The 25,684-nt window shown below is 38.8% G+C and overlaps 1 protein-coding gene across 3 annotated transcripts in view; it reads left to right on the top strand.

Moving 5' to 3' along the window:
* syt1a (synaptotagmin Ia) overlaps window positions 1-25,684 on the top strand; it is a 216,405-nt gene that overhangs the window by 167,992 nt on the left and 22,729 nt on the right. For 2 of the 3 annotated variants that reach the window (XM_028570627.1, XM_028570626.1), the window contains 3 exons: window positions 2,745-2,948; window positions 16,370-16,542; window positions 19,378-19,503. In XM_028570627.1, the coding sequence (XP_028426428.1) occupies window positions 2,774-2,948; window positions 16,370-16,542; window positions 19,378-19,503 (474 nt within the window). In that variant the 5' untranslated portion in view covers window positions 2,745-2,773. The remainder of the gene's footprint in view (window positions 1-2,744; window positions 2,949-16,369; window positions 16,543-19,377; window positions 19,504-25,684) is intronic. The other variant, XM_028570628.1, reaches the window with a different exon arrangement.

Genomic DNA, 25,684 nt, shown 5'->3' with positions numbered 1-25,684 from the left:
AGATAGTATTTCATGTTTCCTTAATATTTGATGACGCATTGGGGTCATTTGGGGATTTATTACAGTAAATATATTACATATTGGACCTTTAATAATCAAAAATCCTTGAATATTAATGGGATTTTAACATCCGCAACATGACTGTTGAAAAGGTTAAAGGTGCCTTTCTTGTCACTCATGAAGAAATGACATTTATCACCTGCATTTAACCCATCCTATATGCCTATAGGAGCAGTCACAGGGACCGACTCCAGTCTTTTTGCCAGTGCCTTTTGGTCATGGGGCACTGACCTAACATACATGTTTTTGGTGGTGGGAAGAAACCCATGCAAACACAGGGAGAACATGCAAACTCTTTTCTTAACCAGAAATTGATCCCAGTATTCAACAGTGCCTACTCGCTGTCGTGCGACAGTGCTAACCACTGAGCCCTAGTTGAGCTATATTGTAGGCGTTTTCTTCATTGCCTCTGGGATCCAATTACCAGTCGACAGCTTGAAATAAATGCAAGTAATTTCCTCCAAGTTTCCCAAGAATAATCCTTCATGTATGTGATGGCCAATCAATTTTAGCACAGATAAATGTACTTTGTTTATAAATCTAGCTGATTGTGTTTCTTGCTGGCACTAGTCTCAACAGTAACAATGATAACCTAGATTTGATAGAAACAGGGTTGTGGCTGGTTGCCAGACTGAATTCCCAGATCGGCTGGGAAATCTGGAATACAGTTCAGAGAATGAGAAATGATCTCCCCTTCCCTACCAACTACAGTCAGAGCTAAGTAAACAAGGGAATATGCTGCACAGAAGTACTCTGTGAAATCCGCATAGTGGCCAACAGCAGATCATAGTTTGCTTTTTTTTCCCTAGAAAATTATTGTAAAGCTAATAATTAGTACTAAATCAGCTTTGTCTATTATTCCGGAGAATGAAACGCCCAAAGAAAGTGTCCAGATATAGTTAAACTGTATCTGAGAAGCACAAATATTGAAAAGACACTTCATATCTCTGCTGTAATTCAGTCAAAATTGCCTCGCTGCCTTTGCAAACTTAATGGTATACATTCAAAGAAACAAGAATTGGATTTCAGCTCTCTGAAGCTTTTTTTTCCTTCATTTATTGTAAAGATTATATTACGATGAATTGTCACCACATTTTGTGCTCAGCTCTTTGAGGTTTAGAAAAGGGACATCATTAGAGGCCTTTCTGTGGATAAGATTTAGATTTTTCAATCATATAAACACCTTTAAAAGTGTTTCTGTGGACACCAGTGCAATGCCCTCTGTGAAACAATACTATAAATGGGAAAATGAGTTTAATGTGTACTGTGGCAAAGGAGGAGAATTAGGCCATCAACCTTCACTGTGTACTAGTGAAAAAGCTCTACAACTTTAGTATGCCATTATCCTCTTTGACTGCTATGGTGACAGAGCCACATTACGTATAATAACCTGCGCAGAAAGAGTGGAAAATAAATAGTTCCTGTTTGCAGTAGATTTGTCACAGCGCTGCAGCTTTGCCCGACAGTCGTGTGTCATGATACTAAGTAGTACACAACACTTGAAAGATGCCTGTGTTGACTAACAGTCACTTATGTCAATAAATTGCCATAATTATTTATTTTCCAATCAAAACATATCTTTTCATAGATCAGTTTTATTATATATTTTAAATGTAGCAATATATGTGTCAAACCATTTTTAATTAAGTATTGGGGCACTGCAGAGACGTCCCGGCCAAAAAGGGTATAGTATAGACTAAAGAAAAAATCTTTGTTTGGTACAAATCCTCGCAAAAATCACAATTTTCTTAATTTTAATACTTTTCAGTGAAAATGGGAATATAAATACAAAAGTCATCATTCCCTGCAATATCATGTCGCAATCACAAGATCAGTCAAAATAACTGCAATTAGATATTTTCCTCATATAGTGCAGCCCTATTTGTTGCCCAACGACACCAAAACAAATGGCCTACCACAGCTTTTAAGTGTTTTAGTTATTTATGAAGCAAAAATGCAGAGGAGTATATATTTTGGTTGTTATAACACCATGAAGTCACAGAGTATTTAATGTTATAGTAATATATTGTAAGTGACTCATTCTTTTGGCAGTATTGAAACTTCATTTCAACCATCCTTCAACGATGATAGTCAGGTGATGACAACATGTTCAGGGGGGAGGCTCCTGCGACATACAGTACATTATACATGACTGTATCCACACATACAAACGTATACAAAGCACCGGTTAACATAAACCGCACATTGTTTTCTTCGTCCCCCTCACAAAAAGGCCTGAATTTAAAGTAAATACACCTGTTGTGTACAAAGAGCATGGTGTGATAAGATAGTGGACGAGTAATCTTCCCTTCATTGCAACATTATGAACTGTACTTTCGGTTGACTTCTAAGAGCACAGAATTTCAATTAAGCCAGTACCAGCTGTGATTTACTGCCTACGTTGTATGTGAGTAATAAATAATCATTTTATCTCTGCTCTGTGATGCTAATCTGGAGTTTAAGCAATGAGTGAGTAGCTTTGTTCTGAATTCAGCGTGCTGGCCAATTCATTCTGGACCCAAGCTGATGTTTACCCAGGCTGAGCCAGCAGCTGCTCACACGGTCTGTGTCAACTCAGTCATCTGACAAAACATGCTCGCTGCCTCTGACATGCATCTGTCACGGCGGCAAAAAATAAAATCTAACCCACTCTGTTTGGTCTTCGTCTTTCTCCACTTGTACAGCATCTGTCTGGCTACCCAGTATCGCCATCATGGCTGAGAGTCGAAGGGAAGCACTTGCGGCGGCGGCGCCCGAGCCCACCACCGCCTCCTCCTCCACAGCTGGCTCCAACACCACCAACATGGCCGGCCCGGGCACCGGCGAGAAGGATGAGGCATTTTCCAAGCTGAAGGACAAGTTCATGAATGAGCTGAACAAAATCCCATGTAAGTGTGTCTTCTTTCTCCGGCATAACAGTGGGCCATTTTTTGAGCCGAAACAAATAGTTAATTTATTGAGTGAGTAAAGTGAATATTTGGACTGTTGGTAAAACAATTTCAAGGCATTCTGGGAAATTGCGATGGACTTTCTTTACTATTTTTGACATTTTATAAACCAAACAATTATTGAATTAATCACAAAAATAATCGTCAGAACATACAATAGTGAAAATAATTGGTAGTTTCAACTTTTAACAACTCTTACATTCATGATGTGTTTTTGCCCCTTAAACACTGACTCCAAAACCACACAATTCATTTAAACAGACCTGTTGTTGTTTCCATCCCAGTTGGATTTTCGTCAGATCAAAAGTGTTTCGAAATGGTTATCACACTCATGTATGTATGTACTAGGGTTTAATCCCGGGAAATGGGATTACTGGATATACACATCCAAACTATTTCTCGTTTCCTGAGTATAACGGGTAAACAGGTAAAACTAGTTACTTTCTATGCATAAACCAAATGCGTTGATACATAGAAAATAAACGTATCACAGAAATACACAAGTCATTTATGTAAGTACTTTAGACTGGCCACGATTAGCTCTGACGTCACATTTCAAAAAAATATATTAAGAAGGCTTTACACCTTTCATCAATGCTGTTTTTCAGCAGCCTTGCAACTACATGTGATGTCTATAAATACATTCCCTCTGATTCAAAACACTCAATCCATTTAGTGTGATTCTAGTGTGACCATGACTCAAAAAATTGTGTGAGTGAACTTTTGTTGATGACGCACAAGGATAGGCCAGTGTTACTCGTGACTTTTGATAAAAGACTTTCAATGAATCAGGTGAACAAATAATTTACTACATCTTTCACTGTCTTGCTTGAGTCAACAAATTCAAGTATTTCTTGCACTGAATGGCTCAGATGGAGTTGTCTGTTAACTTAATTATTTGAGTGGAGATAAACATCTGGCAGCAATGATTTAAGAGTTTGACATGATAAATTGCTAAATTATGCGTAAGATTTTCAGTCTTTTTATCTTGTGCTCTATGTCAAAACTGTTTCTTAATTTCCACATAATAAAACACACCAATTCAATTTTATTTATAGTATCAAATCATAACAAGAGTTATCTCAAGACACTCAAGATAGATAGAGTAGGTCTAGACCACATTCTATAATTTACAAAGACCCAACAATTCCCCCAAGAGAAAGCATTTAGTGCAATGGTGGTGAGGAATAACTTCCTTTTATCACCGAACCCTCCAACTAAATATTTCCACTACTACATGTTTTTGCCTGAAGAATTAGTATTAGGTTTTCGAGAATATGGTTGTATGGTGTCATCCAGGATTAAGCACTGTGTGGAGATCCAATGTTTTTTTTCATTCAGCAGGAATCTAAAGGTAAATATATCCACAGGCTCATGTGGAAGTAATTCTCACAACAGGAAATAGCTGCTGTGGAAGAGAAGACCTATTTCTGTGGCAAAGACACAAATGACACCACCAGTCGTGCTTCTCTTTCCAGAGAACAAATTTTATTGTCAGATAACTCATGGTTTCAGCTAGTGATCTTGAATAACACATTTTCATTAATGGAAAATGAGAACACGTTTTGATTTGTGTGATTTGGGTAAATAAATAGGGTCAACAATGGTCCTTATTGTGATTCCAATATGGGGCTATTGAGGTTTGCAAATGAATTGATATTCCTTCAACATCTAGCCCAAGCCTGACAACTTTTTAGTAGACGATTCATTATTGCTTCCGAATTTTGACATTGTAATCTGGAGGAAAAAAACTAAATCTGGGCTTCTTTTTGTATACCTAGGCAGAAAACTTATCTTCCCAAAAAAACATCTGTCCTTTACGCAGGGTTTTAGATTACTGTTTTCTCACCGCATCCCCTCAATCAAAAGCAGTGTTTGCTCCCAGGTGCTGCCAAACTGATGATGAATGACCCCAGACTTGTTTACTCCGTGGAATATCGATACTGTCTAGAGAAAGTCGGGTGGCAGATTTAACAAGGAATATGCAAGAGGAGAAGCTGCATGCTCAGCTAATGCTGCTGCAGGAGGTTTTCTTTTGGGTTTATATCCCAGTTTAAGACAGGCAGGTTTTGAGGCTGGGTGCATGGAGCTGTCAGACTGACCTAACTTGTTGCTGAATTTCTGTCCATCAGCATCTGCAGGACATATATCTCTGAGCAGGGGATACATTTACTGTGCTTGGTTTTTTTTAGCTATTCTAAACATTTTCAAGGAAAAGTCCCAAATATACAGTATGTTTACATGCATATATTATCCAGTAATCTCACCTTCCAGTTTGGTAAGGTCTGTTCATAAAGAGATAGTTTTGTTATGGTTTTCACATTCTTTTGGATGCGCTGTAGGTCTGCAATTAACACATTTAATTATTCTGTTGAGCATTTATCAATTATTCTGTTGATTGTTAGTCTATGAATTGTCAGATAATAGTGAAAAATGTCCAACACAAGTTCCCAAAGTTTGAGGTGACATCTTCAAATTCCTTTTTTTTTTTTTTTTTTTTTTTTAATCTGTCAACAGTATAAACCCCAAAGATATTCAATTTACACAGATGTAAAACCAAGAAAAGCAGCAAATCCTCACATTGGAAACTCTGAAACCAGTTTTTTTGCTGGATATACACACTAAATAAAAATAACATTTTAAGAAGTAGAGAAAGGTAGAGAAATGCACCCCCCTACAGGGATGGAAACCAGAGGCAATACGTGATAATTAAAACAACATGATTGTGGTGCACAGAATGTGTGTACAACGATTCCTTCTGCAACAAAAATAAATCTGTCTAATCAATTTATGAATTAGCCTTCCAGGTCCACAAAAACATGAACACACACACACACACATCGAGTATGTAATCACACTCAACCATATTGTGACTTCTCATTAAGCAGAGGGGTTGCCTCCAAGGAAACCAGTGTATTGAATTTCTTAGTACGTTTTCTAAACACCCAAGGCTTTACTTCCTGATAACAATTAACCTCTGAGCACAGAAGCTGTTTGATCCATGACTGCTGGCTCCACCAGCCATTACCCCAAATAACACAGACAAGCGATTGACATTTTAAGAAATTTTTTTATAAGGGGGTTTGTGCTTTTAGGCAGCCAAAGGCACTCACAAACATTTTTACAAGCTGCAAAACGATTAAATTAAAATATGTGTTTTGTTGCCTCTAGCGGAGCAATCTGTTATATTTTGTCTAATTTAAGAATTCAAGAACACTTGAAACTTGCATTGTTATTAAACCTTATAACTAAGTACCACCTTTGTAAGGACATTGGAAATTGTAAGCAAAAGCAGGTCTCTTTTTTTTGTATTTGACAAAATCAAGACAGCATTTTGTGTGTCCCACAACAGCATATATATATATATATATGTATGTATGTATGTATGTATGTGTATATATGTGTGTATGTGTGTGTATATATATATATATATATATGTGTGTGTGTGTGTGTGTATATATATATATATATATATGTATATATATATATATATGTATATATATATATATATATATATATATATATATATATATATATGTGTGTATATATATATATGTATATATATATATATATATATATATATATATATATATATGTATGTATGTATGTATGTATGTATGTATGTATGTATGTATATATATAAAGCTTTTTCTTGTGCACTCTGGTACTGACTTTTGGGACTGTGTTGTGACAAAAGCTCTCTTGGGACTGACTGACTGTCTTTCACTTTTGGTGTTGACTGACGAGTGTCCTACAGCTGATGGTTACAGCTAAAAATACAGAAAAATAAGACTAAAATATTTAGTGGTGTAACTGTAGGCAAAGGAAAGGGCAAACACAAAAAGATATGTGTCTCAACTTGTTTGACTTTGTGGCTGCTCACAGTCATCAGACAGCAGAGTTTATTAAGAGGGATTACGGTGCTGGATCAACAGAGCCATTCGTCTCTATCTGCTGCTGCTCTGGTGACAAGCCCTTGTTGTCTACTCTTTGCCCTCGCTTTGCAAAAGTTTGCCTGCCATGAGACACCATCAGGAGCTAGTCAAACCCAAGCCAGATCAGTCTCAACCAGCACCAGCTTTCCCTCTAAATCTTCAGTCAACAGATGGGAAACAGATCTTCTGTCTTCTCAGAGATTTTGTCAGCATTTGAGGGTCAAATATATGTTATGAGTCTCTGTGCTCTAGCTTTTGTAAACATGATAACTTGTTTGTTCTGTTTGCCACCTGTGAACACTCAGAAATAGCTGAATATGAGCAACAGCCCAGACAGTTTGTTTTGTTTTTGTTATAAAAGGCTTTTCAGGCTTAAGTGATATCTGGCTTTTGGATGTCAACATCCATCCTTATAGAGAGCTGAAAGCTGACCCCTTTTCAAGATAGCCTCTGTTCCAAACCAAACTATTTGACAAACTTCAAGGAATACTTTGCTGATTTTTATCCAGCTCTGTGTCATCTTTGTGTGGGAGTGTCTGCCAGTGTGTTTAGATAAAAGATGTTTGCCTTCCCTTCGTGGCGCCAGTGCACGGAGCATAGAGCAGCTGTGGTCTGATGAAATCTCATTGGACCTCCGTGACAAGTTTTGCGTCATCTGGCAGATTTCAGCAGACCACAGCTGCTCCGAGCCCCATGCACCACTGCCAGGGAAGGAAGGCACACACCGTGCATGTAAACACACTGCCCACACTGCCATGACACCGAGCTGAATTGAAATCAGCAAAATATGTCGCAATTCATCCAATAGTCTGAGCGAAATTTCAAAACCACAAATGTCACCCTTATGTTGGCATTAGAGGAAAATTCAGGGGGTCACCAAAGTCGGTAGGATTAATCCTCTGGGGATCATGAATGTCCATACAAAATGTCATGGCAACATACGGTATGGTTGAGTTGAGATTTTCAGTCTAGTGTGGCTAAAAACGTTCCCTCTTAAAATGTATATTGAAAATGTAAAGCCTGTGTAATAGAAGGTACCAGTGGGATATAGGTCCAACAGTTTACTCTCAGAAGTTGTTTACTTATATTTGCTTATATTTGGTGTTGCCCAAGTTCAAATGGCCAGATGAGCTGAACTAACGGTGGAACACTGAATCATTATATATACACTACCGATCAAAAGTTTTAGAACACCCCAAAAAAGTTCATGCAGTTCAATGTCTTATTGTACTCTGAAATGAAAGAATAGAACAAATGAACAATTTAAGTTAAAAAAGAAATCATGGAATCAATTTATAAACCAAAATTCTAAATTTTTGACTCATCAAAGTAGCCCCCTTTGGCAGATATAACAGCTGAACACACTCGTGGCATTCTTTCTCCAATGGAAATCAAATATTCTTCAGAAAGTTCTTCCCAACTCTGTTGCAGAAGTTCCCATACATGTGTGGCACTTGTAGGTTGCTTTGTTTTCACTTTTCTATCCAGTTCATCCCAAACCAGCTCAATGGGGTTTAAGTCTGGTGACTGTGCTGGCCACTCCATGTTTTTAAGCTTACCATCTTGTTCTTTTTTGCTAAGGTAGTTCTGGCATAGCTTGGACTTATGTTTTGGGTCATTATCTTGCTGTAGGATGAACCCCTGACCAACTAGGTGCATACCAGAGGGTACTGCATGTCGCTGCAAAATGCTGTGGTAGCCGTTTTGGTTCGGGGTGCCTTTCACTCTGTACTAATCACCGACCCTGGATCCAGCAAAACGTGATGCGTGATGAACCAAAGATTTCAAATTTTGATTCATCAGTCCATAACCCCTTCTTCCAGTCTTCAGTAGTCCATTGACGATGTTTCTTGGCCGTGGCAAGCTTCTTTTTCTTATTCTGACGTCTTAGCAATGGCTTTCATGCTGCAACTTGACCTGTCAAACCTGCAGCTCTCTTTACAGTTGAAACTGAGACTTGCTTATTACGACCACTATTAAGCTGTGCTTGAAGCTGTTGTCCTGTGAGCCGCCAATCACGCAAGCTGTTGACTCTCAGAAACTTGTCTTGTGATTCTGTTGTGGCTTTGGGTCTGCCAGACCTTTTTATGTCAGAGTTTCCCCCAGTTTCTAAGTGCCTTTTGATGGTGAAGAATACTGTACTCACTGACACCTTGACTTTCTTCGCAATTGCAGTGTTATGATGGTCTGTCTCTCTTCCACTGTTAATTGCCTTTTTCCTGCCATTTTTATAGCAACACACTACTTTCTGCAGTACAATACTATTCAAAGATTACTCACGAGGGTATGGTACCACAGTGTGTTCCAACAATACTTGTATACAAACAGAGGGGGTTGTAAGTCATCCAGACAAGTTGGAACACCTGTGGGAATTGGTAGCACCAAATTTCAAAGCTTGATCAACCTCCATTGCTGCAGAACAGCTTTACATGTTTACCCATTTCTTGTTCCCTGAAAAAGGCTTTTTTGTAAAATTCTGAAATGTACATTATTTTTCAGTTTTGGGTAACCTTACTTTTTTTTTTTTATCCTCAGGCAGTTCACCACTTACCTTTGTACCATTTCAAGCTATTCATTGGACTTGAACTGCTAACATTTCAATAAAAAACTAGAAAAATTAGGGTTCTATAACGTTTGACCGGTAGTGTATATACATATATAATTTATTTTTCAGTGTTAATACACTGTTACTCTGAAGGCAAAAAAACAGAGCTCTTTTTTATGTACCAAATTGAACTGCTCTACTTTTTTGTGTCTATAAATTACAATCAGTGCTCTTCTGTCGGTGTAAATCCATCTCATGCACTGTTGGATTTCGATGGTTCTACATTTTCTGACAATAATCTGAATAATAGACCAGACGAACAGATATACCCAATTTAACCAAATCACAAATGAATAGACCAGCTTGGGTTTTTGGTACAAGAGGAGAAATACACATACAGTTTTCATCAGTCATCCGTTTCTATATAGCCAGTCATTGTTGCAGGAGATGTTCCGTGTTGCAATCGCATTGTTTGCTTAAACAAGCCAACAAGCCACAGCGGGGAAAGGGCACGGACAGAGTGTTGCTCTCATAAGCATAACAAGATATAATGTTGAGGTTAATTGACCAACAGGATCCTGTCACATTGGATTTGTTGCAGCTGCTGGAAGTGGATATAACCCAGATGCAATATTACACACACACACACACACACACACACACACACACACACACACACACACACACACTTAAATGCATCCATCAAGCTCAATCCAGTTCATAAAAGCTTTCTGTCAAATATAAAGTGCTCTGTATTACCAGGGATGTAGAGATGGAACTCCTTTTTAAATGCAGAGTTGAGTTGGAACAGAGACATCTTATAGGACTGGCATTGATATTTTTGACATAAATTTGAAGTATTCGTAAATGTAAGTGGCAAAAACTAATGCTGATCCGGGACAATATAAATTACTGCTTTACTTGAAAGGATATCTCAATCTCAAGACTATCTCACCAAAAGGTTCATTTAGTAGCTGTTCTGACCTTCCTCTGCAGATGGAGGTGCCCAGTTGTAATGGAAATATTTGGGCCTTTTTCAGAGACTACTACAGTATGGGCTAAATTGTATTAGATCAAATCTTTACTTGCATATTCATCATGAGTTCATAATGGTCATTGATTGGAGGTTGAAGATTGTTTAAAACATTTTTGATTTGTTTTGTCATGCTTGAGATTTTTTTTATCTGGGTCCCAGTAAGAATCAGAGAGTAGAGTTTAATTACTATAGGAATCAGAAACGGACTAAATCAACTTTTTAGATTTATGTTCTGTGTTTTATTCCACACAATGCCTTATATACACCCATTGTAGAAGGAAAAACTGTAAACAGTCCAAAGGCAGACTTAAAGACAGTAGAAGGAGGAACTACAGTAGTTTAGTATATGTCACTCACAGTGTTGAAAGTACTTTAAAAGCTTTTTTCATTGTTTAATGCTCTAGTGCCATACCATTTTAATGATGGTGCTGAAAAAAGTGATTTGAGCCTAGAGGACCAGCAAAAATGTATTTCATCATGCGCAACCCACCCATTAGAGAAACTCCATTTTCCATGCCATGTTGCTCGGCAGAACAAGCGATAAGTGCTGGGAGTTGAAGTGCAGTGTGCATGCTGCCAATAGTCCCTCTCGCTCTCTCTTTCACTTTCTCGCTCTATTTCTCTCTATCTCGAGAAAAGACACTCACACAATGTAGTTAATTATGGGATGCTTTTATTGCTTTCTGGGACTCAAGTTTCTTTAATTAAGGAACACAGAAGTGCCTTTCACTGGAAGACACACACGCTTGATGAATAAGATAAGGACTGGGTTCATGCATTGATTTTCACTGTAACTGGCTAAATTGCATTCCATCAGGCGTCGTGAGCTTTGATGAAATGCCACAATGAGTGTAGACTGACATAACCATTTAGGGGTTATGAAAGAAAGAGTTTACATTGTGTTTATTTAGATTTTTGTTAATCAGAGCTATTCTATTTGGGGGACAAAAAAATCTCAGTTTCTTTAGAGAGCTGATTGCTTATCATGGTGGTTTGCCAGCTTGAAATATGAACCTGTCACATCTGACAGTTCCATTACTAACAGACTGTCTCCTTACCTTACCTTGTGTTTGCATTTGTATATGCGAGGTACAAGTAGTTGTTCTGGTGCTGAAATGTGCCACAGTATCCTCAGAGGTATAAGAAACAAGTGCTCATGTTTTGTCCAAGGTTAGAGGTGTTCAGCAGGATTTTGCCAAAAGAACTGGAGATGTAGCCAAAACTTCTCTGCAAAGTCAGGCATGCAGGCTCTGAGAACAAACACACTTGTACTGCATTCTAATAAGGCACCCATGAAGGGTTTATACATCGTGAGAATGGGTTTAATTGTATTAAAAGCTTTATAGATCAGCTATAAGCACTTAAACAGAACAACATTTGTTGCCAGGCTGTGAAAAATCCATGAGACTGATTGGACAGTTTGACTTCTGATCTTTTGGAAAACATCTGCACAGCATCTGGAGCAGAATTTTACAACTTAATAACTTATCAACAATTTCAAGTATTTATAAATGGATTACTAAAACATAGCTAGATCACAACCAAAGGATAAACAGTGTCATTTATAAATTCTCATGGGTTTCTTACTTTCTAATGTAAAAAATCATTAGGTCTGCAGTTATAAATGTGAATAAGTCGCTAATAAAGGGGTTTAATCTTTCTAATCTGCAGTTGTAAATGTTAATAGGTTATAAATAATGGAAGTTTTGTCCAGAGCCACTGTGGCACTTTTTCAGAACATCAGAAAAAAAACAATCCAACCAGTCCCCTGGATTTGTTCAGAATCTTGCAACCCAAAATTGGCGCCTATTAATGGATTTTTTAAGCTATTTATAGCAGCAGTAAATGTATTAACCCTTAATTAATTTATTAGTTATGGTGACTTTATGACTCTTTATAAATGGCATCTAATTAAAAACTTGGCACCTGTATGAAAAATCAAAATGTAAGTGCTATAATTTGACTTTAACTGTCCTTTAACACTCAACATTTGGCTACTAAATAACAAGATTCCCAATAGAAAATCTGTCGCTTTTTATGTATCTAAGGTACAAACCCCAAAAAACTCTACCTGACCCACAGTTTATTCTCAGTATGGTTTCAAGATTTTAAAGGAAATGCTGTCAGTTTTGGATGGCTCATAGTAAACAAGTCCCATCCAGTGCCACCTCCATCACCACACCACGCTCCGGGGCAAGGCCAAAAGCTGTAGATCCTAGCATCACTCACTGTTTTTCCTCGGAGGAGAGTGCTTATTGATTTTGTCAACAGAGCATCGATTTTTCTCCCCTCCCTCTCTCTCTCTCCCCCCTCGGACCTCGTCAAGAAACTATAGCTGAATGCTGGTGAGCAAAACCCCAGAATGTTATATAGACTGTAATATGCTTTTTTGTTTTGATGGGTCTTTTTGGAGTTTTTCAGATAGTCTTGGCTTATTTTTATCTATTGGTTTGTTGGATGTATGACCACCATTGGGCTTCTTCCTTAATTCAACCATGATGTGAACTGTATTTTGTCTTTCATCACAAATAAAATAATAAAATGGATATTTTTTTCTTCAATATTGAATATTTTTCAGATGTGGCAGTCCAAATTGCCTCAGTAAGAAGTATTCCCTTTGCCGTTTAGAGTAGTAAGCACCGACAAGACCAAAAAACATACAAACATACCTAAAGTTGGCTGATTTGTCTGTTATTCCTTTCTATTAAAATGAGGGGTGGGCTGCCAGGTGTTTGGTGTCTGCTGAGTAGAATGAAGGAGCAGCGATTATGACTGCTGAAGGGAGAAGTCTGTTGCAAGGTCTCTCATTATTTTCAGCCCATCTGGACTTTATGTTGTCTCTCCGCTGTGTGTGTGTGTGTGTGTGTGTGTGTGTGTGTGTGTGTGTGTGTGTGTGTGTGTGTGTGTGTTGTAGCTGAGTGCATGCACCAGGGAGCACTAAGCTGTCTGCTGCTGACTATAGTTGAGATAGGTGTCACTGTGTTTGCAGCTGGCTGTTAGAGCCATCATTGTGTTGTTGAGCTGAGTGTCTTGACAGTCTGTAGGTAACAGAGTTGACTGCTGGAGGAAGCAGCAACTCATATGCCAGTGCCACTCACATCAAATTGCCATTTCTGATAAGTCATCTTAAAATTTTATTTCACTTATAGTTTTCATTATGAAAAAGCAGAGTATCTCCAGGTCTAGAAAAGTCTTAAAAAGCATTGATTTCAGTTTCCTCAATAGACTGGTAATACCTGCTTAAGGCTTGTAAAACTACAAGCTCACCTCTTTACTAATCTGTGTATCAAATCTATCCAATTATTTTGTCAATTTATTTCCATTTGTCTTCATGGTGTCTCAAATATTTTGTGTTAAAGGACAATTCCAGCGTAAAATGAACCTAGGGGTTAATAACGTGTGTATCGAGTCGATCGTTCTCTGGGATATGTTTTTATGCTAATCGAATGTGTCTCTAGCTTGAAACAAGCTACCGCAAACCGGTGATTAGCTGGTAACACTAGCTTTCGGGGCAGAGGGTAAATCGCTATTTTATACCACTATCAAGGCTCAAAATAGCACCACACTTCAACAATAGCATAATGAGGGTCCCTACATGTAAACCGAAGCATTGAGAACTTTGTAAGTGTACAGACAGTTTATTAAAAGATAGATTATAAAAAGGGTAGCGTTCATGTTTACAAGCGGGCGCCATCTTGGAAAACAGTCATGACCAGTCGAACCGCGGTTTAAATGTAGACACCTCCAGGCTGTGTAAGGGCTATTTGACCAAGAAGGAGAGTGATGGGAGTGCTTCGCCAGATGACCTGGCCTCCACAGTCACCGGACCTGAACCCAATCAAGATGGTTTAGGGTGAGCTGGACTGCAGAGTGAAGGCAAAAGGGCCAACAAGTGCTAAGCATCTCTGGGAACTCCTTCAAGACTGTTGGAAAACCATTTCAGGTGACTACCTCTTGAAGCTCATCAAGAGAATGCCAAGAGTGTGCAAAGCAGTAGTCAGAGCAAAGGGTGGCTACTTTGAGGAATCTAAAATATAAGACATGTTTTCAGTTATTTCACACTTTTTTGTTAAGTTACATAATTCCATATGTGTTCATTCATAGTTTTGATGCCTTCGGTGAGAATCTACAATGTAAATAGTCTTGAAAATAAAGGAAACTCATTGAATGAGAAGGTGTGTCCAAACTTTTGGCCTCTACTGTACGTGGTTCACACAGGACAGCAACGCTACAAACATATGATGATCCTATAGAATATGATGCATTGTTGTAGATTAAACTACCCAACAGTATATAAAGGAGTTCAAATGTGCACAACCTTAAACATCTACAGCAGTAAAATGCAACATATACTAATGCAGCAGTAATATTAATCCAGAAACATCAGATATAATAGGAAAAAACACGGACAGGGAACATTTTACTGCACTATGATTACTTTTACTTTTGATACTTTAAGTACATTTTGTTAATAATACATACTTTTAAGTAAGGTTTCGAATGCAGGACTTTTACTTGTAGTGGTGTATTTTCACAGTGTGGTATTAGTACTTTTACTTAAGTAAATGATCTGAATACTTCTTTCACCACTGAATGTGCATTATAACACATAGTTGAATGCCGTGAAGTTATAAGTATGAACAAGCCCAGACTTTGTGTTCAAACATAACTCAAGTGGAAAACACTCAAAGATGAACAAATATGTCTCTCCAACCTTCCTGCTGGCAACTGAATGCACTATCAAGGGATAGTTGGCTCTTGGCATAAACACACCACAATAAAGTGACATTGTCCAAACTAAAAGAAGACATCTAGTTTTAGATTTGTTTTTTTAGTTTCGAGACTTTGTTTATTTTTATGCTGTCTTGAAAGGTTAAAAAATGTACAGAAATCCTAAATCCTAAAATTTAGCCTCAAGGTTATAATACATGAAAAGCTGTGCAAGCCGGCTCAGTTCTCTTCACACAAAAACCATATGGCTCAGCTGGAAGGCATAAAAGAAATGATTTTGACAAGGACAAATATAATAAAGGAGATACTGTAACTGGGATAACTGGGAAACTATATTATTATATGACTGTGGGATCAGAATATTTGAAATGAAAGCAATCCTCTCTCTATTGTTCTAAAACTTCCTCTGGACTGAACTCTAAATGTTCAGGTTTAATTTAACCAGTGAGATTAGGCTTTTTTGTACATGGAGCAGGTCTGCCTCTGAGAACGTTTTATATCTAAAACTGCAGTCTACCTGTAAAACATTCTAAGCCTTAATTCCCGACAAAAAAAGACTAATTTCATATTGTTTTTTTAAAGGTAATGTGGTAGCAGAGAGCATGTGAAAAATGTGTGTCAAACCGTGAACCCATTTGATTTTACTGCATCATTGGCTTGTCATGGTTGCGCCTCTCTTAATGCCTCTCAAGGCCGTCCTGCAAAATTACCACTGCTCTCAGTCCCAGCAAGCTCTGTGTTGCTGGTGATTGCTGTGAAAGTGTTTCTCTGTGAATCTTTTGTTTAAATGGCAAGTGGAAAATGCCAACATCTGTTACTTCCACTAAATTGGCTAAAGCTGTTAAGCCGAGTCTTGTCCTGCTAGTCAGGACCGATCGTTGGGAGTCTGGCACTTCTTGATGGACCCAGGCGCTGGCTTAGGTGCTGATCCAGTGTGCCACCTCTGCAGGCAAATTCCAGCTTTTATTTCCCCATTTGGTATAATCACTACATGTTGGAGCTACAAATGCTACTTTGGCCCAGTTCACTAAATTGTTGCTTTTACCTCAGCATGATGCAACAACATTTTATTTCTCCCAGAAGCTTGATCTTTTCCCCTTTGCTCTTTCCCCAGTGCCATCATGGGCCATTGTCTCTATTGCCTTTGTGGCTATCATTCTGGTGTTAGCATGCTGCTTCTGCATCTGCAAAAAATGGATATTCAAGAAGAAAAACAAAAAGAAGGGCAAAGACAAGGGCAAGAATGCCATCAACATGATGGATGTCAAAGATGGAGCCAAAACTGAGGTAAACACTTTGAACTTTTGTTGCTTCAAATCCAGAAATGTATCCCTTAATAACGCCTTTACTGCCAAAACATTTAGTTTTTGCTGGATCCTCTGTGCATGATGTTACACTGGAAGTTAAAAATGATTTATCCAGAAATATATCTTAATTATATTGAATAGTGTTAAGTGTTTTTACGATTTTTGATGTGTTCAACATACTTTTTCTTTTAATAGTTTTAGTACTCCTAATGCTGTGTCATGACAGGTTTGATTGATTACATTTGCAGTAACTTCAACAACACATTAAGTTGTGTTTTCCCCAACAGTATGATAATAATTTCACTGCAAAAAAGTCCCTATTTTTTAATGCTATAGCTGCTACTGTACTGTATGTATTTTGTATGTCTTATATATTAATCGTCACCAAAGAAATACATACAGTATTACCTAGTATGATATTTTACCACTTAATTAAAGAAATATTTCAGTCTTATTACAGGAGAGTTAATGGAAGTCATTTAAATGGCTTCAGATTGAAGAGTATTTCAATCTCTCTTTTTTCTCCTACTTTTTGTTCCTGTTCCTGTGTTTCTTTTTGTCTTATAAGGACCCGCTTACATGTTAAAGAGTGTGAGTAAGGTTTGCCGTGTAATAAAGTGGTATCCACCCAGAGAAATGACATCACCAAACGATAAAACAAATGGGAGGGAATGTGATTACACTCTACCTTTCAACAGTACAGAACGGGAAGCAATGAAACCCTGACACTTCAAATGGAGTTAGCACACTAATTGCACCAGCGGAGCATCATTTTACCGCTGTCCTTGGTGGAATCGTGTACAAAGTGTTTAATTTGCTGCAACACCTCTGCCATCAGACGTAGATCTGAATCAAATACAGAAACCACTGACACTGTTTTCATACTTCATTACTTATTGTAAAAGAAAGCATAAATTAAGATTCAAATGCTAAAGACTTTTAGTTAGTTTATTTTCTCATGTAACAGAGAACAGCGTTACCAACCAGCAAGGTCAGTCAAATACCTGCAGCACAGCACATCACTTGTGCTTGTTAGAGGAGAGGATTTTCCATTAATTTCAAATGCTCTGGCTGCCTTAGAACCATCTAATTTTTATTTTCAAATAGCCATTAATCAAAATAAAATACCTGTTATTGGTCGCCCTAATAACTAATCTCTCAGATCGGTGAATCTGCCACTTCCGAGGCAAGCGGTCATTTCTCCTGGTGTGCCCAGACTCTGGTGTGTTAACTCCTGTGTGTGGTTGTTTTAATTTGTGTTTCTTCCTTCTATGTCCTCCTTATCTGTGTTGTGTCTGATGACTGTTCGGGATGGTCACTGGCGGTAGGTTCCCAATTGCTGTTGGATCTTCTTAAGCCTGCTGCTCTGATGTTTTTTTTTTTTTTATAGCCTCTTGACAACTTACTCCCAAATATATGTAACTACGCATACAGTACATGTATATCTGCTGTATATATGTGTGTACAACTTGCATATGCACATATATATGTATGAAAGAAACACTGGGTGCGCATTGACAAGGTTGAACGATGCTGATTTTTTTGTGCCAAGCTGAAGTCTCCTGCCTTTTAAATCTTTAATTTACATTTCAAACGAGTGGCAGCGAGCAAACGTGGATTGATTGGTGATGAAAAGGAAGCTTTTGACTTACAGTAGCATTCACATCTGTAAAGCCAGGTGAAACAGATCGTACCTTTCATGGAACCCAGATGTGGAGACATTGGATTAACCTTATAAAATCATATAAATTACATGTTTAATAAAATATTTCTTCAATCATTTTAACCTACTCCACTTTTCTCTCTAAAAACCACTCAATTCGAATTTGCTCCCACAAGGCAGAGACCAAAGTGGCTCAGCAGAACATTTTAAAACCAGTCAGTGTTGTTCAGCCTTTTGCTTTCCACATGAGCAACTTGACAAACTAATAGGAGCAGGCCCCGATGTACATTACAACCCTTTTTACCAACACCTACCCACCCACCGCTGGCATGATGCTTCTAGCTACCATCGACGTAGGGGATAGCATAAAAGCTTTAGGGGTTATGTTGACAATGTGACTGTATGTCTTGAGGACGTAATCACGAGAGCACTGGTTTGTACGACAGAGAATGCTCTGCATGCCTAACGAAAGAGATAACTTGGAAGGCAACTTTTGACGCTGAATGAATGACCCTGAGAGCTAGTCTTTGCCTCTTCAATCGCATGTTGGTCTTATAACAAACTCCTCCACCCCACCACCCTTCCTCTACCCACCACCAATGCCACCACCTGCTACCCTTACCTCAGTGCCAGGCTAGCAAAAAAGGCAACTTCACTTCTCACTCTCTACCACTTCAGACTCTTCCCAGTTGATATGTGTTTTTGCCAGAGATTTGATCTGCCTGAAATAACATCAAGGGAATTGTCTTACAGTAATCTTTTCCGGAAGCATCTTCTCTCTCCTTCTTTCTGTCCTCTCTCTACCCTCCTCCCCCTTCTTCTCCCCCTCTAATGCCTGCCCATCGCTCACATCTCTGGCGACATCATTTGATCTTTCCTCCCTTTAGACAGAAACACCCAGAGATTGATAGAAAAGCATCATCAGGGGACCAGGCCCGGGGCTTTAGTGCATCACAAAGCATGTCCTGGTGTTAACTGCTATTGTGTTTTAGTGCTTGCTCCCCCCCTGTTTTCCCCCCTATACACCATAAAACAAGTGGCAGCTTTTACAGGAGTAGGTCCACTGGAAGGACCTGGGCGGGGAACGGCTGGCTGGGTGCTAGCACCAACGAGAAACTGGCGACACTGACTCTTGGTGGGTGTTTCCTTCAGGCCTTGAAGGATGAGGAGGATGCGGAGACAGGGCTGACTGAAACGGAGCAAGAGGCAGAGCCCAAGGAGGACCAGAAACTGGGCAAATTACAATACTCCCTGGATTACAATTTCACCGAGAATACGGTAAGGGCCTGTTCTCCAAATCTCTCTGTGTGTGTCGTTATTGCAAAAGGTCCTCCTTCGTAAGTATGGTCACACCCAACTTCTGAGGAGGGTCCATCTTTTCATCTCTCCAGGGATCCAACCCAGGTTTTGCACAACATTCTCCTTTTGTTGCGTTACCACTGCTGTAAACACAGTTTGCTCACTGAAGCTTGAGAGCAATCTCACGGGGACATCATGGTGGTTGAGTTTGTGCATACGCAACTGAGCCGTGTGAAAAGATACAGTACACTATTGGGACTTCGTTTGGCTCTGAATTTGTTTCTTTCTTTCTACTTGATTGAAAACAGCCCCTGCAGATACCCATCTGCTTTATTTTTTCCAGCAGCTGAGTTTTAAAAAAGCAGAATGAGGAACCGCATCAGCTTTCTGGCGCCAGATGTTGTATGACAGATAATAGACACGGTGCGTGAACAATGCGCTGTCCCTCACTGTGCTAGCTAACTCCCCATTATAAACAGAACTGACAGCCGGAGATTAGACAGCAACACTGCTCCTATACACACCAAGTAACAATCTGGCAAAGGTTTGCGCCCCCTTCAGTAACCCCTTAACCTTTGCAATATTCATCAATACACAGAGTCAATAATGATGCTAATACAACTCAACACCATCAGTCAACCAGGCCCTTATTTCTTTTAGAGACAAAACAACCAAATATTTTTCATTTTATGAAAAGGGGATATTATGTGGACAGCATTTCACAGAGGGATCTTTTAATGTAGTGGGAGGCAGTGACAGGTCTCTCTATGAGGTTCTTGATTACACTGGTAATAGGATCCACAGTGGAGCTAAAGTGTAACGTGGCTCATTACACAAAGCTCCCAGCAGACAGACCTAAAAACCCGGGGAGGCAGCCACTCATTTGACCCACTTTCAGCTCAGTGACGAAGAGTCCAGAGGCACCGTGGCCTTCAGGAAATGTTTATTTTTAATCCTGAGGTGTTGAGGCCCATGCAATCAATGTGAGCATCACACACTGACACACGTGATTGGTTTAATGTCTTGGCTGTGGGTTTCTTTATAAAGTAGAAGGCTCTGTGTGACATTTCCTTTTTTACTAAATACATGGCAACAATGACTGGGATCATTTGCAGTTAGAGATAATATCTGATCACCGTTGAAGCATGAAGATGGTTTTTTTGTTTTGTTCGAACCTAATGCCCCTGGAAATCACGTTCATACTGGATGATTCTACACTGCACAGTTTAAGATCAGAGTATGCTTGATATGTAATGCTCAATGTGTGGTCCGACCTTGACTAAAGTGTTTAGCCTATATCTTTGCCGAGAAGGTACACTCAAAGTGACAAAATGAGTCCATAACATTTCTGTGCCAATGCAGGAAGTAGTATGCCCTTTATGTAGTGAAGTTGGGATGATAAATGGGCGGGATTTTGCAGGATCATCCAATATAAGTCTTCTGTCTGGTGATATGATCGGGAAATGATATTCAGCATCTAACTTCTAACTTCTGGATTAGTCTGTGGTCATGTAGCCGGTTCATAATTTGGTCATAAACAACCAAGTCTCTTGCCATTCCTTGAATTTGTCTAACATTTGCGAAGGCCCTTTTCGACAGAAGTTCCGCATCTCCTCGTCTCTCCAGTTATACATTTTTGTTGTGTAATTCAACCCTTCTTTTTTTGCCCTCGGATGTTTGTATTCTTCCGGTTTTGTACCAGCCGCATGATAGAAACATCAGCAACATGCCCACTTGTTCTCTGTGAATTCTCTGGACAATGAGCGGCTCTATTCACACTTTGGGCTCAATCAAACATTACACAGACTTTGTACTAGGGAGCTGGCAGGGGAAAGGCCATTTAATATCCAGTTCAATTGACTTGGACATTTGCTAGATAAGTTCAGGGTTGGAGTGCATGTGTGAAAGGAACTTATGTGACTTTTGGGTAAACTGTCACCAATTAGCCACACATATTTTACACACCAATTTGTCTAAAAATTTGAAAACACGCCTCATTTAAGATCCTGCCGTAAGCACTTTTAAATAATATAATATATAGATTGCAAAAGAGACTTTACCTTTATGGCCTGAGAGATCTGTCGGTAAATGTTCCACCCTGCCAAGAAAAAGGGGAAACACTGGTTTGTGTGTACAGAGACTTAGGCAAGAGTGTGAAAAGACGTGCAGAGATTAATGTCAGGTCCTCATGGCAAAGAGTCTCAGCTTTGTTTCTGTCTGTTAACCACCACAAATTGCTGCTGCCCCTGGTGTTGATGACTCTGGGTTTATACACTAATGAGATGAAAAGATTTAGTAAAAGATCCAAATCACTCAGGGAGCGATGATGCGGCTACATCAGACAAATACACAGCAAATGAACCACAAAGAGCCCCCTCAGCACAGCAGGAAGAGAATTATAATGTCATTCCCACTTTCAACATCATTACCATATTCATTGCTCTTTTCGCAGGTCAAGAGCAAGCCTCTTGCATTGTGTCCAGTCCAGAGTATATGAATTTGGCAGTCATTATTAAGAAGAGATGAATTTCAAAAAATCATTATATTTCTTTTTATTATTTATTTCAGAATTTCCTTGAGACGGTCCATTTTTGAGATAACACACAGCTGCTTCAGTAAATATTAGTCAGGAAAGGGACTATTGGTCGTCTTTGGAAGTGTGTGTATGTGCAGTGGTGGAATGCAACGAAGTACATTTACTCAACTACTGTACTTAATTACAAAGTAAAGGTACTTTATTTGAGTATTTCCATGTTATGCAACTTTATACGTCTACTCCACTATATCTCAGTGGAAAGTAAAGTACTTTTAACTCCACTACGTGTGTCTGACAGCTTTAATTACTTTTTAGATTAGTTTTTCATCACCTTTCTGTCCAGTAAAAATCCTGTATCTCCGGATGTGTTGATGTTGAATGCTTGTGTTACACTGAAGGATGAAGCTAAGGAACACTTTATGTGCAGAGAAAATTCTCCTACGTCTTAAGCTAAATAAACCATTTAAAAAGCTTCTTGGCTGCTGGAAAAGGCATTGTCACAAAGCTGAAAATAGGGCTGTTTTTGTCACACCATGAAAAGTTCTTTTTTTAAGATATGTGATTCTCACAGGACAGTGACGCTACAAACATATGATGAACTTATAGCAATGAGGCATTGCTGTAGATACCCAACTACCCAACAGTATAGAAAGGATTTAAAATTAGCACAACCTTAAAAATTTACAGTAGTAAAATTCAACTTACACATTAATGCAGCAGTAAAATTAATCCAGAAACATCAGAAATAAAAAGGAACATTTTACTGCACAAAGAGTACTTTTACTTTTGATACTTTAAATGTAGCTGATAATACTTTTACTTAAGTAAGGTGCTGAATGCAGGACTTTTACTTGTAGTGGAATATTTTCATAATTTGTTATTGGTACTTTTACTTGTACCAAAGTGCTCACAGCAGAGCCATGATGCATTTGGGACAAAGCCGTCCAAGATAAGCTGCCAAGGGCTGAATCACCATCCTGTCCTCATTCTGGTCAGTGTGCTGCTCACTGGACTGAAGAGTAACACACAAACAGAGGGGGCTGAATACCAGCAGTTAAACAGAAACACCCACACAGATGTGCAAACAGCCACAGTTTTTTTTATTTAGTTTAGCTCTCAAATGTGGAATAGTCAATAGTCAGCTGTTAGAAATAATAGTTAGAATTAGTGCTGAAATACTAAGTTATTTGATTACTTGTGAAGTAAGAGGATCCACTGACTCCGGAAGAAGTTTTTGTTCCGCTAAAATATACAATCAAATAAATATCAAATAGTAGTAAATTTGGAATTGGAATTAATTACTACTCTACAATTTACACACTTTGCAATGTCATCAAGTGGGACTGATTGGACCCTTTGGCAGGCCGGTTCTGGCCCACGAGCCGTAAGTTTGACACCCCTGGTGTAGAGGATTCAAAGTGTGAAGTTGTCAAAATTCTGTCGCAGTAATGTTTCATATATTGAAAATGGAAAAATGGGAAAATGACAAGGACTGCTTGGCGACACAACGAGAACAAGTATGTTTGTAGATTGAAGATGTCACCTTGGACTCACAGAATGTGGGATGGATGTATTCTGTGAAATGGTATTGTATAAATGATTAATTGAGAAAAGAGTTGATTTAGTTGATGTAAAAAGCTCTGGCTATGATATGTAAACTACACACAGTGCATACAAGAAATACCATTTTTAAATGAAATGGTAGCAGTTGGAAAATTACCATGTAACACCATATTACTTAGTTATTGTAATGAAAGATGCTTTCAAAAAGTCTTTTACTTAACCCAATTTAGAGAAAATGAAGGCTAAGTGAATGTAGGAATAGCTCAGTAGACTCACAGTTGGGGACTAAATTAAATTTGAGAAAAGATATGCATAATTTTACTTTCAGGAGTGCTCTCTGCTTGGTTTGATTTTAAGCAAAAGTGTTGAGTTGGTGTTGTGAACGTCAACCGTAGTGTCATATAGCATGAGGAAAGATACAATTAGCTGAAGCAGCAAACGACATATCAACATTTCCAACCACTTCCTGTTCTTCTTATTTCTTTTCTGAAGAACCAGTGCGTCTCCCAGTAAAGATGAGCCTTGTTTCCACCAAGCAGTCAAGTTCAGTTCAGTTCGTTACACATTAGACTGGGTTTTTTTTTTGCGTTTCCATTGTCAAAAGTTGTGGATGGTACCAATATGGCTCCATTCCATCCTGTTTTTTTGTTACCCCTCTGTTGAGGTATCTAGCACTCTGATCCATTACTAAAACTAGAAGCTTGAAACACTGTAGTTCACTATTGGTGCAGCCATTTCTCTGCATCTTAAGTGATAAGGAAATACAGTGAGAGCTTGAGCAATGAGAAATAAAAAGGCTTTTCAGCTCGTTTCTTAGCGTGTGGCTGTCCACAGTAACAACCCCATTTAAGAGAACCATCTGCAGTGGAAACCCAAAACGGATCTAATTTTTAGGTATGGGTAACCTATGGTTCTAAAGGTACTATACCAAAAGTGTTTGATGGAAATTCGGCTATGGTGTGACATGCTGTGTCTGCCACAGACTGCACTGATGGATGGGGTGGAAATCAGTAGGACAGCATGCAAGGATGATTTGCTACACTCCAAATCCAAGTGCCACTTCACAGCACTACAGTGCAAAACACGTAGAATAATTGTATATCTTTTATTTACCCTCTGAGATATGTAAACTGAATCTCGATAAGCTACACACAGATGTGCAATCTTAAAATGATATTTATGTCAAAGGGGTCCGTTGAAATCATGACAGAATCTCATTTCAGTGTTTGCAGTGCATTTTCAAGGTAATGTCAAGAAAATGTTGTGCATAACCTGAGGAGCAGTTTATTAATCAATCCATGATGTTCTTGTCTTGTGTTCACTATTGTCTCACCATCCAATGCAGATCTGTACATAGAGTAGTACTGAGATAGATACTGTGTAATATAAGAAATGGTTACCATTAACCTGTGCCATACACGTGTTTAATGACAGCACTGTAGTTGGGGTGTTGGTACACAAACGCAGAGATTAAGAACAGTCACATGAGGTACATTTAGCTCCTTGGAGTTTAAGTTAGTTGTTTAAGTTGGGGTTGTTTTGTCAAACTACTGTTTCCAAGGTCAAGAATGAACTTTGATCCTAGCCTACATCTAATTCAAGTACATGGATGTTTGTTTTTATTTACCACCTCCTACCCCCTTACCGTTTTCTTTTGAATGGCCAAAAAACCTCCACCCATTCAAATTCATTGTTAGTTTCAGTGCAGCTCTGCTTCTGAGAAGTTCTGAAGCATTTCAAAGTCCTACCTTGGCTCTGTAAGAAAAAGAAAAACATATCAAGCTATGGTTGTTGGCCTTATTGCTATTACCAACTGGAGCTAATTGTCATTGTTTCCTCCTTTTTTTTTTATATACCACTGTGTCACCGTTAGCCCCACAAAGTAAACTGATGCAGCTCCCGACAGCTGTACAGCTCCATGGCTGAGCGCCCTGGTCAGCCTCCAGATTTCTGCTTGATGGCTGCCTGATAGGAAGTTGATTGACTGACTAGCTGGGTGTCGTGAGAGGCCTTTGAGTAGAGACTCTGACTGGCAGGTCAATCAGCCACCGTGGCCCCCCA

The sequence above is a fragment of the Perca flavescens genome, chromosome 23, assembly GCF_004354835.1.
Source record: "Perca flavescens isolate YP-PL-M2 chromosome 23, PFLA_1.0, whole genome shotgun sequence".
NCBI classification, from domain to species: domain Eukaryota; kingdom Metazoa; phylum Chordata; class Actinopteri; order Perciformes; family Percidae; genus Perca; species Perca flavescens.
Note: the sequence above shows the minus strand (reverse complement) of the source record. Positions and strands in the feature narration are given on the sequence as shown.